Below are 12,482 nucleotides of genomic sequence, written 5' to 3'. Positions count from 1 at the left end.
AAAAAAATTTATTTAGTTTTAAATCAATTTTCATTCAATTTAGGCAAATACCAAATAAATTAAATCACGCCCGAATAAATAGCCAAGCACCTGACAGCCCGAAAAAACCACTCCATGCTAAACTGCTAAAAATAAAATCAATTAACAATAAATGCAAGCAATTAAATTCAATGCCGTTTGGGGGGCTGTTGGGGATTGACATCGTATGGTTTTTAGGTTTGGGGGGAGTAAAGAAATGTTTGCCACAGATAAAAACAGGCCACTTAATTAAGCCCCAAACGGGTGTATGTGTGTGAGTGTGCTTTTGGCCCACATTTACACTGGCCGGCATGTTTTAAGTGCGAAACAATGTAATTTCATGGTAATCAGTCTGGGACCTGGCCCGGCATCTAACTGCCAACAACTCGTACTATACACAGGACTGCACAACTACACAAATTTCCGGCTGTGTGCACAAAGCCATTGGGAAACCGATGGTAAAGATGGAAAAGGGCCAAAACCGAAGCTGAGCACTTGGGCCAGAAAAATGTCAGTTTGCAATTTTCTATGCCATTTAAAATAAATGAAAATTGCTCTTCATTCACAGCCCCAAACAACTAGCACTACCTCATACCTCCACCTCTACAGTCATTTGGTATTTTCGGGTTTCGGGTGTTTGCCATGGTTTTGGCCATCTAGCGCGTGTTAACGTAAATAAATTACACACACACACACACACACAGATACGAGCAGCGAGTACGAGATACAGATACGCAATCAAGTGGTCAGCGGCATGCAGCTTATAAATCAGCGCCAGCCGCTTGGGCGCAACATCAGCAAACATTTGGAGGATAGATGACCCCGGCATCGCGACCCGACCCGCATTGCGATGGACATGGACAGCTGAATGAATGAACGAATGAGCGAGTGAGTGGACGCCCGAATGACTGAATGAATAGATTGAGCGGCCAGCTCCGGGGATAGATTGCTTGTATAAATGTTCGGCTATTTAGTTTCGGTTTGCTGTGGTTTGACTTTGCTTGTTTTCCCAACCCCCAACCTCTAAGCCCCAACCCATTCTCATCACCAGCCACATTTTTTTTTTTTTTTTGTGACCACTGTTTTCCGGGCGGCGGTGTGCAGAAGTTGATATTGCGCTTTTGTGTTTTAATGTTGTTTCTGGGACAATTGTCAGTCCGGAGAGAGCAGTGGTCCGGGTTGGTTAGCTGAATCATTTTGTTTGACAAATCGCAGGGCAATTAGGAATTAACTACCATCTGGTTAGTCAGGGGATCCTGGGATAGAATCCGCTTTAAGTCCGTTCCCGAAAAAAAGCAGAGAAGTGGCTCCAATTGCTGATAGACCACATCAAAATGACCGAAATTCCCATTAGCGCTTGAAAATACTGTTAAATATCACTAAATTATTTCCAAATTGAGGTAAAACTAACTTGTGACAATTATGTTAAGCTCTAGCGTTATGAGTACTGAAATAACACCCCAAAATGAGTTACCAAACTTTGTCTAATAACGCAAACGTAGTTAGTAAATGTTCGTCGAGCACTGGAGTATATTGCTATCCCAAAGCCCAAAGCCCAACATGGTTAGCATAGCGTCCTGACTTTGGGACACTGACAGCAATTGACTGTCTAAGAATCTGCCACTAGAAGGACCTCCTTCGCCTCCTCTGCTTCCTTTGCCAGCAGCGCAAATGCCAACGAAGGATGCCTGTTAGGTGAGCGGCAAGTACTTGCACACTTGCATACTTGCAGCCAAAAGTAAAACAGGACTGGCAACAATGCCGCAGGATTGCTGTGTGGCCAACAAGGCGGGCGGATCATCTGCATATATTTATGTACTCGCATATGGCCGCCGAGCACAAAGGAGTCGTTGGCCCAAAGAAAACCGCACACATGTGGCGAGGTTGTAGATTAAAGCACTTCTTTATCAACCCGCTCCGTTCTTGAGAAATATTGCTATGCAAATATTTGTATTGCATATTTCGGGGCACGCGGCCGAATTCGCGAATTGCTGGGTTTGATAACAAAGTGGTTTGAATGGGGCGTGGTTGCATTCTAAGTTCTCGTAAATTTCTTAAAATACTTAAAATACTATTTTTATTAAAAGCAATTGATTAAGTCTTTTACGAAATTTTTTAACAACTATTTAACATTACTTTCGCTGCAACTTGTTTGTTTTAAAATTGTAGCATCTCTTTGTAATTCAATTTCAAAATTTATACCAATAAAACGTATTTCATGGCTATACAAAGCTGAAAGCTCTTCGCCCAACAAACGACGCGTCGCGACGGTCTCGTTTTTTATGAATATTGCTGTGCAAATATTTTGATTGCTTACTTTCAGGCACGCGTCAGAATTTTAGTTCTGTGTGGGGGGATGCACTGGCGGGAAATTCACAGCTTACGAAACAAAATAAAAACAAGTCTCAGCCAGACGAGATAAGCTTAAGATGGTGGAGTACAAAAGCCATGTTGAAGCCTCAGTTCCCGACAAATCCACTTACTATCGCCATGTCGCAAATCCCAAAGTTACCAGTGTATCTGCTCCTAGTTGCCATTTTGGTGGGCGGCTGTCTATCCTACGATGTGCCCAAGGCCAACGTCAAGGTCAACTCACCGAAGGGCTTCGAGGTCTCCATTCCCGACGAGCCGGGCCTATCGCTATTCGCCTTTCACGGCAAGGTCAACGAGGAAATGGACGATCTCACCGATCAGACCTGGGCCGCCGATGTGGTGAGCTCTCGAAATGGACGCTGGACATATCGCAACCGGAACCAGCGACTCCAGCCTGGAGATGTTCTGTACTACTGGACAACGGCGCGGTACAATGGCATCGACTACCACAACTACAACCAGAGGCATGTGGTCGGGCAGGGGGATTCCCAGAGAATCGATGTCAATGGCTCCAACGGCGGTCGCCAGCCGATTGTGGCCAACGGCCATAACACGATCAATATATTTGTACAATGAACTATGCTTGAATAAAAGTGTTTATTATTTTATTACTTTCGACCAGTCACTAGCAGACAAACAAACAGAGACTTTCACATCACGTTTTTGTATAGTATTTTTATTGAGACCTGAACTTGGAGCTTAACTTATGAATATCTTATATCAAAACACAGAAATATTAGCTTTGCATTTAGTGATCTATTAAATTCCTATTAAATAACATGAGTCATTTGATTAAAAACAACAAGCCAGGTCTGTTCTTCTCGTATTGTAATGTATTGATTTAAAAATTGTATGCAGCTACAAAGTATTTCCATTGCATAGTTTTGTTTCCACCCATTAAGGGTATAAATCAAAGAAACACTTTGTCACAGATACGCAAGTAAGTATCCGGATCGTATAAATCATACTGAAAACTTCCCCTGCCCCCGTTCATCAAGCGTATTTAAGGAGTGACACCCAAAAAAGTGTCCCTATACATTGAAGCGATGCAAGCGAGGATACCGCAAAAAATGCTACAAGGACTCGGCCAGGTATGAAACTAAACTGGGTGGTGGTTCGGTTCCCTCACGTCGATAGGCAACTGCATGAAAGGTTGCACTTGGACCATTTAACTTTCCCTCGAGGCTAACGGCAAGCAGATAAAACTTTTCGCCATCTCAGTTCCAGTTGAGCTTGTAGTTATTTGGAAGTTTTCGATTCTGCGTTTGCTGAAAGGTTTTTATTTTTAAATTGAAGATAGGTGTAATTTAATCGACTTGGAATGGCCCAAAAGTAAATCTATAGTGCTCCTCCTATCAAGTTACTTTTACAGCACCAATAGTACTTCCTTAAGACTAAATAAAAAGAATATTTAATTATTCATACTAAATTTCAGTAACCAGTCCTGCATTTTTAAGGATGTTAACCATAACCTCGATCCGCTCCTGTTTGCCGACTGTTTTGTGTTGGCTTAGACTGCCTCGCGCTTGACCTGGCTCGCTGACCGCTTTCAGCCGAGAAAGTTGAGTGCTAACAGATCTCGAGGAATTAGAAAATTGTTTTATGTAGCCATTTAGGTGGGGTACTTTGGAGCTGGCTGAAATGCTGGCAAATGGAATGGTAAATATATCATTTTATGCCTGGTCAGGCCATTTGTCACAACTCATTTGCAGTGCATTAAGCATTTATGCGGCGCGGTGCTCATAAAGCTATTCCACTTTTTTGCAATCACATACTGGTGTGTACGAGTATATGCATGTAAATAGATATATATATGTGTATATACATATATATTAGGCGGCCATATATCCAGGTGGACTTGTGTGCATTTATGTGTGGAATGAAGGCATGGAAGGTAGCGAACTAAGTGACGCTGTCAGCAACATTTGCGGGCAGTTCTGCTCTCATTTTCTCATTTCGCATGGCGCAAACTGCCAGCTAGCGGCAAGATTGTGGCAGTTGCAGTTGCACATGCCCCAGCACCACCACCCACCTGCAGCTGCACCACCCATTCGCCACGCCCCACCACCCACGGACATGCCTTATTTAACGCCCATATATACACGCACACGTTTTTCACATGGAAGGCGCTAAAATGACTTGTGACGACAACTTAATGCGCCAAGTGGGGGAAAAAAATAATATATATACTTTTATACATATGTACTTTAAATGCCCCTGCAAACTGACACACACTTTTTTAAAAGTCCTAGGTGGAGAGCACTTAATGTACTACTTAAGCTGCTGATGCTTGTGGCATTTAAGCATTATTGAAATTTTATTGATAAACGACAAGTGGAAGACGTCATATTAAACTAAATGACTTGGGCGACTTATGAATTCTATTTGATTTTAGTTACTGCTGGTTTTCCACCTTCAGCTTGTCCACTGATGCCTCCAAAAAATAATCCTTATTAATTTTGGACCAGAGGACCACCTGTCTTACCCCCTTCGATTAGACCGCCTTCACTGTGATCGTTGGTCGGTGGTTCTGTGCTCGCAAAGGGACCTTCGTTCTTTCCTCCAGAAATCAGTTCTTCATCAGAATCACGGTCACTGGTTTGACCACCACCATAGCTTCCTTGATTCGTATTAAAAGGACCTCCACTATTGGCACCAGAAATAAGTCCTCCACTACCATATCGTCCTCCAGATTGGCCTTCAATATTTGTCAAAGGTCCACTTCCAAATGGGCCTACAGAATTTGCTCCGGAAATTAATCCTCCTTGATGATCACTGGCAAATGGACCTCCAGAATTTGATCCGGAAATTAAACCTCCTTGATGATCACTGGCAAATGGACCTCCAGTATTACCGGAGCTAATCAATCCATGTCTCCCTTGGTTGTTGTTAAAAGGACCTCCAGAATTTGATCCGGAAATTAAACCTCCTTGATGATCACTGGCAAATGGACCTCCAGTATTATCGGAGATGATCAATCCGTATCTCCCTTGGTTGCTGTTAAAAGGACCTCCACTGTTGGCACCAGAAATTAGTCCTTCATGGGCAACTGTGCTACCAGTTTGGCCAAAGGGTCCTCCACTGCTTCCTCCAGAAATTAGTCCATCTTCTTGAGTGGTAGCAACTGGTCCTCCATTTACTGGTCCGTACCTCCCAGAATTACCAAGCGGACCTCCGGTATCGACTCCAGAAATTCATCCTCCTTGTTGACCAGTACTCTCGAATGGACCTCCTGGCCCTCGAACAGCCATCAGTCCAATTTGTCCATAAAAAAATCCACCGATTTGTGAGCTATAGTCTCTGTATACAAGTTGTGCCAAACTTGTTTCAAACGACAGCAGAATCACAAGCAAAAACGACCTCATTGTTAGCGCGCAATCAGATGACTGATCTTCCAAAGCGATTTGGGCTTTTCTACGATCAGTCAGCAAAAAAAAAAAACGAAAATAAACAAAACTATGCAAAGAAGGCTTAGCAAACAACTCAATGAATCAGATAACCCATCAATCAGTAGATGACTTCGGAGAATACTTATCAGTTTCGAAGCTTTACTTGAGCTTTTGCTCTCCGACATCACAAAATCTTCTTTGAAATGTCAAGTACACTGTCTTGCATGTTTTTTGCTAATAAGTAGACAACTTTTAGAATATATAAAATAGACTTTAAATTTCATTTATACTGGTATTGTGCACAAACCATCATTGGGAAGTAACCTTTCACCTAAAGGTGTCCACATAAGCAAGCCTCACCTGAAGACTTAAGCCATTTGGTGATTCCTCGCGAGTGTCTTTCATTTCAGGCGTCGACCCCCATAAATCGCAATCAGAAAACTTAAAGACAGCGAACGTGTTCGCGTTGAAACTATTTCAGGAAAATGCGGGCATCATCTAATGGGTGAAATATGAAGCCGCCGCCCAACTCTGGGCGAAATGGTTTTCCGCTGCTGGACGGGAAACTCGCGAGTAAAAAAGCCGGCAGAGTGGCAAATTAATTATAAAAGATTCCGCTGCCACCAAGTTAAATATTTTTGCTCAACTTCGGTTCAAACTGTGGGCGGACGTGGGGGGCGTGGCCGTGGAAAATAAGTTGCCAGTAACTTGACGCACATTTGTCAGGTTTTTCCGCGTGCAAAAGGGGTTAGTGGGCGGTGAATTGGGGAGGCTGGAATGGAAGCTGCCAGTCTACAGGTGTCTTTTCACAGGAGGAGAGAGTGGAATTTTCCGGGAGGGTTTTTCAGCGTGAGTTTGGGGCTGGGGAGGAGCTGATATATGACTCTTTGAAATTAGTCCAAGTGCAAAATGTCCTGGAAGGAATAAAAAATTGAGCAAAATGGAGAAGAATTGCATAACTTTTTCAGGCCGTTGTCGATGATGTTTTACCAGCGAAAAGCAAATTTATTAAATTCGGATGCTACCGAAAATTCCACTTTGTATACAACTCTGTGGAAAAAGAATCCAAAATTGGAAACAAAAATTTGTTTCACAATTAAGGTGATTTGCATTTACTGGAATGTTTTTAATTGCTCTTAATGTGACCTAATTAAACTGTATACAATTTTATAAATTTATATATTGCCTGCATAGATCCCGTACAATCAATTCATCAATTCAATTCCTGCGATGTCTGCACTACTTAATCTAAGCCGCCTAAATCTCTGATAAACAGCTAACTATTATTGGCTACCATCAAATTAGAAACTAATTTATTAGTTTATTGGTTCAAAATGATTGAGCAGATTGCCTTGAAGCTTCCTCTCAACTCTCAACTCTCTATCACCAAACAACCAAATTAGGTAGCGTGTAAATAAATTTGCATCTTCAGAATGTAATTTGATGGGTGTACACCGTACAGTTGAAAACTCTCGTGTGTTGTTGTCCTGGATCATAACAAATATACGTGTATGTATGTATAAGTACATATTCGTGGGCTGTGTACTCAATTAGCATTAATGAATGCTCTTCCTCTCCCTTTTGCAGGTAATGCCTATAAAGCACGCCCAATAATTGAATTAATGTCGCTTCGCAGAGGCCCACTTTGCCCCAAGTTGTTGTTTACTTATTAGCCTAATTGTGTTCGTTAGCTGGTCACCTGTCTTGGTGCGAGTACTTTAAACTGGAGATTGCTTCCATTTTTGATTGATCAAATGCACTTTCCGTGTCTTTAGCTCCCCTAGCCCCCCCAGCCACCTAGTTCCCCTACTTCGTCTAACACCGTTCTAACAATGGCTCACGTCGCAAGTCATCTGCAGCAGCCCAACATCGTCGTCTGCATTTCAAAATCGCACACAAAACATTTGCCAAATGCGAAAATGCAGTCAAAGTCGTGCAAAATGCAGTGTCCCCTAACCTTCCCACCCACTGGCAGATATACACTGCACAAAACTATAGATACGAACCGATATTTTACTGTCTCTCTAATCTCTTAAAAGTTTATCTGCAAGAACTAAACTAAATTTCCCTTTACAAAAGGATCATTATTATTAACTTTCTTCATAAAGCAGAAACCCCGCCCTGAATGTCTTTAAAATATACTAACTAAATTAAATAATTTTAATAAATTATTTTATTAACATACATACGAGAAATCATAAATTTCAGTGCAGTCGGGATCACCCAGTGAACACATTTTTTTGTGATTGTGCAGTCAGCCGTTGATAGAGACATTGAGGAGTGACAGAGAGCGAATTAGAGGGTTAGACAGAGAGCGTCAGACTGAAGATGGAAAGAGAGGGGGCGACTAACAGAATGAGCGAACAAATACCTCTAGTGCTATTTTCTATTTGTGCTTTGTGGAAATGTTTGCTGTTGCTGGCGCTGCTAACGCTGTGCAATTGTTGTTATATTTAGCATCGCAGACGCAATTTATATAAAGTTTAATTGATTGGAAAATCAAATCGATTCGATGCGATTCGATTCGATTCGATTCGCACTGCAGCAGCAGCAGCAACAGCATCCCCACAACGGACGCACATTTGCCTTTGACCAGGCGCAGATTGTAGGGGAATCCCCCGGACGAAACCCCGAAAATGGAAACCGGCATCCATGGGCCAGCATACTAGTACAAGCCGTATTTCAGACACCAAGTCGTTTATCTTGCCGGCGTTTAGGTACATTTCTGATCTCGGTTTTGCAGTTGGGCTAATGTAAGTCGCACATAAATTGAATAAAGAACGGGCGTAGGTGGCAATAAAAGCCAGAGCAACACATTCAGGTTAAATTAAGCTTCTTAACCTGCGCTTGATAGCCCGAATTCAATTACAGTCTCAGCGTGTTGGAAAATGCCACTAAGGAAAGGTACCATGTATGTAACTTGATTACTTTAAAAACCCGAAGGGTTTAGGCGTATTTATGTACTTCTATCTATTTTTAAATAATTATTTGACAGAACAATAATTTGTTAAGGAACTGAAATAATTGTGTGAGGAGGAGCACTACTTCAGTTGTTCCCAGTGATAGACGAACTTTTTGCAATCGCATTTTATTTTCCACTTTACAATTGCTGTATCTTAGCAAAGTGACTTCACCATCACTCCACTTTGACAACTAATCCAAATCCATGGCCACTCGAACAAAGCAGCAACAACGAAACGCTTGTCATTAACAAACAACGCAGTACCTGTTTAATTTTTATTGTGAAACTTGGCTCGGCGAGAGCTCAACTTTTCCCGATGCACTGCAGCTTAGATAGCTATATACTCCCTGAGTACACCCACTCATCCACGATAAACCCACTCGACGCCGGGGGACATTGGATAATGTCAATGGCCGGGGATTCGAGGTGGGACCGAGCAGTTTCACGATATGTTTAATGGCAGTAGCAATGGAAAAAGTTTTACGTATAGCAAAGCAATTCAATTGAAAATAATTAGAAACGTAGCCACATGGCGAAACTTCTTAATTGCCCGACTATTGTGCGTCTACACTCAAATAAATATCTACCTAATGACTTAATTAGTTGCATTAGTTAAGTTTATGTTAAATTCAGGTTGCAAAATGGGTTGGAATATTTAAAGAAAAAAAAGAGCTATTATTAAACTATTTCTAAATATTTTTGCAAAATATAATAAAAACTCGTTACAACATATTTTTAAGATCTGAAAAAAAATTGAGAAAATAAAGTTTTCCAGCTTACTTCTTTTGCCAGCTTGCTGTACTTAACTACAAATTTCTCTGAGTGTATTTGACAGTGCTGGCACGAAGGTTTCAATGAGAATTAAAAGAGTGCAAGGAACAGAAAATTGCATTATGCATAAGCCGCTAGAGCTTAAGCCATTATCGAACCCCTCCACGTATCCAAACATGCACAAATAAAGATACTGATACTCACGCCAAAGAGAAAGGGAGAGAGAGCGAGAGACTGTAGCAATCCAAGAGATACGATTCGAAAAAGAGATAGAGCGCTACTTGGCTATTGGAGCCGTATAAAATAAGTGTGTCCATGTTACGCCCCATCATTGGAACTCCTCGGCTTGACCATGTACCTCTGTCAACAACTCTGGCTGCTCTTGCTCTGGCTCTGCTTCGCCTTTCTCAGCGGTGAGTGGTGTTTCAACATCTATATCTATATCTGTATCTATTTTTATAAATCCACATTTGTCATTTGTGCAGTGCATGGCATGCCATGGAAATGGGGACCTGCCTCGAATTCTGGACCCCATGGCGGACCAGCCTGGAATGGCGGAGAAGATTCCACTGACAATATAGTCATCAATTCGAAAAACACCGGCAAGTGGCGTTACTGATTTTAACCTAGTGGTAGGGGCGTGACCACAACCGAGTCTAGCTGCACTTTACAGTAAATCATATGAATAACTTTACAACTATTTTGCTTTGCAATTGTTTTCCGCCGAAACGTACTCAACTTTTATGCAAATACTTCATTCATGGTCATACTCAATTAAATATAGTCGCTTCAGTTGTATACCAATGTGTCTATGACATATAAATAAAAACATACACATTACTTTATACCCAAAATTATTCCACGAGATTAAAAGCTCAGTTAAAGATCAGTTAAGCTCTACTAATATTCCAAATTAGAAATAATGAATACAATATAAATACATAATAAATACAAATAAATGAATACAAAATAATAAATATATAAAAAAGTTTTATAAAAGTTCTAAAACAAAGTAAATTATTTTTTAAATATAGTTTGTGTAATAGAAAATACAAAACTGATAAGCCTTACGGCTTTATTGATAAGTATTCAAACCAGTTTTGTGGGAATTTTTTCAATTCTGTGGCCTGAGCGTGATAACAAATTTAGCACGTTCCTTATACAAATTTTTTGCAGTACAATGCAAACTGCACCGCGCCCAACTGTCCAGTTTAGATGGCGAATACGCGTACTTTTGGCCTGGCTAAAACGCCATCTCGCTTTGCCACACTTCACACTCTCTCGATCCGACCAAATCGGGAGCAAATTGGCAAACCGGTGACGAGGTGACTAAGTGGCTCTGTCGACAACCGCAAGTAAACAAACCCAAGCCGTCGGTGGCAATTCCCGCTTTATTTCACCGCTGACCTCCTCCGCTTATCTGCTTATCCGTTATTGCGGGAGAGTACTGGCAGCGAGAACCGATCTCATAGAATATATGGAACGACTACGACGCGATGAGCCGATATTTGGTGGGGTAGTATAAATAGATGGACTACACTTGGCATTGGCATAGTCATTGCAAAATGCACTCGAACACTGGAGCTTGGATTCTACTGGGCCTGCTGGCCGGCATCGCCGCTCTGTCTAGCGGTAAGTATATATAAGTGCAACTGAAATGGAAATAAAGCTATCCAAATATGAAAAACTAAACAATTTATACCGCACATACTAATTTTTATACTTTTTTAGGTGCAACCATACAGCGAAATGGAGACAAGACGATTCTTCAAAACAATGGCCACACCTTCCTCTCCAGCGGAGCTGGGCAAATCATTCGGGGTCCCGATGGCAGAACAGTTTTGATTGGATCCGATGGCCAGAGGATGATCGTCAACGGCGACTCCAGTGAAGAAGACAACTCGCCGGAATATGGCACCCGTGGACATCATAACAACGTTATCATCAACGGTGGCTCGGGATCCAGCGTATATCACAACGATGGACGTGGCTTCATCGTTGGAAATGCGAATGAGGATAGTTACATCACCGGTGATGGACGTAGTCTAAGGGTGATAAATGGAGCCATTGAGCTGAATGATCACGGACAGGTGTACGTATTCCACACAAAGGAAGCCGGTGTTTACGAGAAGGAAACTGTTCCCGTCAACGGACAACCCGCACTGGTGGAGTACTCCAATGGAGATATAGTCGTCGAACTGGCTGATCATACGGTGATTGCCAAGGTAGGTGATCGCACCTTCTTGGGCGATCGCGCATCCTTTAACAATCGGGATAAGTTAGAGGCGGAGGCAAGGAGCTATGCCGAACGTGTCCAACAAGAGGTGCTGGCCGGTCTCCAGAAAACCATGGATGACATTCACAGAAATATTCAGGACTCATTACGCCCTGTTGCGTACTAGGATCCAAGTAATCTCACACGAGTCGCTCGTAATAAAGCGCATTTGCAGCAATTGCCTTGACTTTAATTCGTATCTATGTTTGCTTACAAGCTAAGATGTTCTAGAATCTACTGCTCTGGAGTGTAATCCAAGTACGGGAGACCAGACATGAAGGGGTTCTTGGGCATAATCTTCCCATTTGAACCACCCGGGGCCACAAATGCGTGGGTGGCTGGGTCAATTACCGGGAAATGCCGCCCAGCATCGGTTATGTGATTGATTAGCGGGAAACTCACCGTATCGGCAGCTTAGAGGCTGCTAAACCCAGATGGTTTCTAAGGGCGTGTGGCCATTGGAATACAATTACCGAGCTTGCGGCGCTGTTTATGAACAGTTCTTGGTATTCAAAAGGGGGAATTTCCCAACGAACCTTAGTAAACATGAACCAGCGAATTCTCATACATTTTGTGGGTTTATCCCAAGCTAACTTAATAAATTCTTAATTGGTGGCATTGATCTTTTGACCGCCACAAATCGACTGATTGCATTGCTGTATAGAATCACTTATTTCCGAAAAAATGTTCTTAA

At 42.0% G+C, this 12,482-nt stretch overlaps 4 protein-coding genes across 4 annotated transcripts; 3 read left to right on the top strand and 1 right to left on the bottom strand.

The window, feature by feature from the left end:
- Positions 1-2,474: 2,474 nt before the first annotated feature.
- LOC120445728 (gram-negative bacteria-binding protein 3) lies at positions 2,475-2,999 on the top strand. Its single transcript, XM_039626297.2, has one exon. The coding sequence runs from the start codon at positions 2,509-2,511 to the stop codon at positions 2,965-2,967; it is 459 nt and encodes a 152-aa protein (XP_039482231.1). The 5' UTR covers positions 2,475-2,508; the 3' UTR covers positions 2,968-2,999.
- A 210-nt stretch (positions 3,000-3,209) lies between these two features.
- Positions 3,210-5,759, bottom strand: LOC120446672 (keratin, type I cytoskeletal 9). The gene is given in 2 exon segments (XM_039627745.1): positions 3,210-5,179; positions 5,234-5,759. Coding segments are annotated over 2 exon segments (858 nt in total). The 5' UTR covers positions 5,757-5,759; the 3' UTR covers positions 3,210-4,844.
- Positions 5,760-9,540: 3,781 nt separating this feature from the next.
- On the top strand, positions 9,541-10,353 carry LOC120446773. The gene is made up of 2 exons (XM_039627917.2): positions 9,541-9,926; positions 9,999-10,353. The coding sequence occupies exons 1-2, from the start codon at positions 9,866-9,868 to the stop codon at positions 10,130-10,132; spliced, it is 195 nt and encodes a 64-aa protein (XP_039483851.1). The 5' UTR covers positions 9,541-9,865; the 3' UTR covers positions 10,133-10,353.
- Positions 10,354-10,985: 632 nt separating this feature from the next.
- On the top strand, positions 10,986-11,966 carry LOC120445897. The gene is made up of 2 exons (XM_039626551.2): positions 10,986-11,145; positions 11,245-11,966. The coding sequence occupies exons 1-2, from the start codon at positions 11,043-11,045 to the stop codon at positions 11,913-11,915; spliced, it is 774 nt and encodes a 257-aa protein (XP_039482485.1). The 5' UTR covers positions 10,986-11,042; the 3' UTR covers positions 11,916-11,966.
- The last annotated feature ends 516 nt before the right edge of the window (positions 11,967-12,482 follow it).

Source organism: Drosophila santomea, chromosome 2R (assembly GCF_016746245.2).
Source record: "Drosophila santomea strain STO CAGO 1482 chromosome 2R, Prin_Dsan_1.1, whole genome shotgun sequence".
Lineage (NCBI taxonomy): Eukaryota > Metazoa > Arthropoda > Insecta > Diptera > Drosophilidae > Drosophila > Drosophila santomea.
This window is presented reverse-complemented; position numbering and strand designations above follow the sequence as displayed.

What these genes read in the sequence shown, in the direction of transcription:
- LOC120445728 (XM_039626297.2), top strand. Translation starts at nt 2,509, where the DNA reads ATGTCGCAAATCCCAAAGTTACCAGTGTATCTGCTCCTAGTTGCCATT.
- LOC120446773 (XM_039627917.2), top strand. Translation starts at nt 9,866, where the DNA reads ATGTACCTCTGTCAACAACTCTGGCTGCTCTTGCTCTGGCTCTGCTTC. An exon ending in CTGCTTCGCCTTTCTCAGCG is followed by an intron (nt 9,927 to 9,998) that starts GTGAGTGGTGTT and finishes TCATTTGTGCAG; the next exon opens with TGCATGGCATGCCATGGAAA.
- LOC120445897 (XM_039626551.2), top strand. Translation starts at nt 11,043, where the DNA reads ATGGACTACACTTGGCATTGGCATAGTCATTGCAAAATGCACTCGAAC. An exon ending in CATCGCCGCTCTGTCTAGCG is followed by an intron (nt 11,146 to 11,244) that starts GTAAGTATATAT and finishes ATACTTTTTTAG; the next exon opens with GTGCAACCATACAGCGAAAT.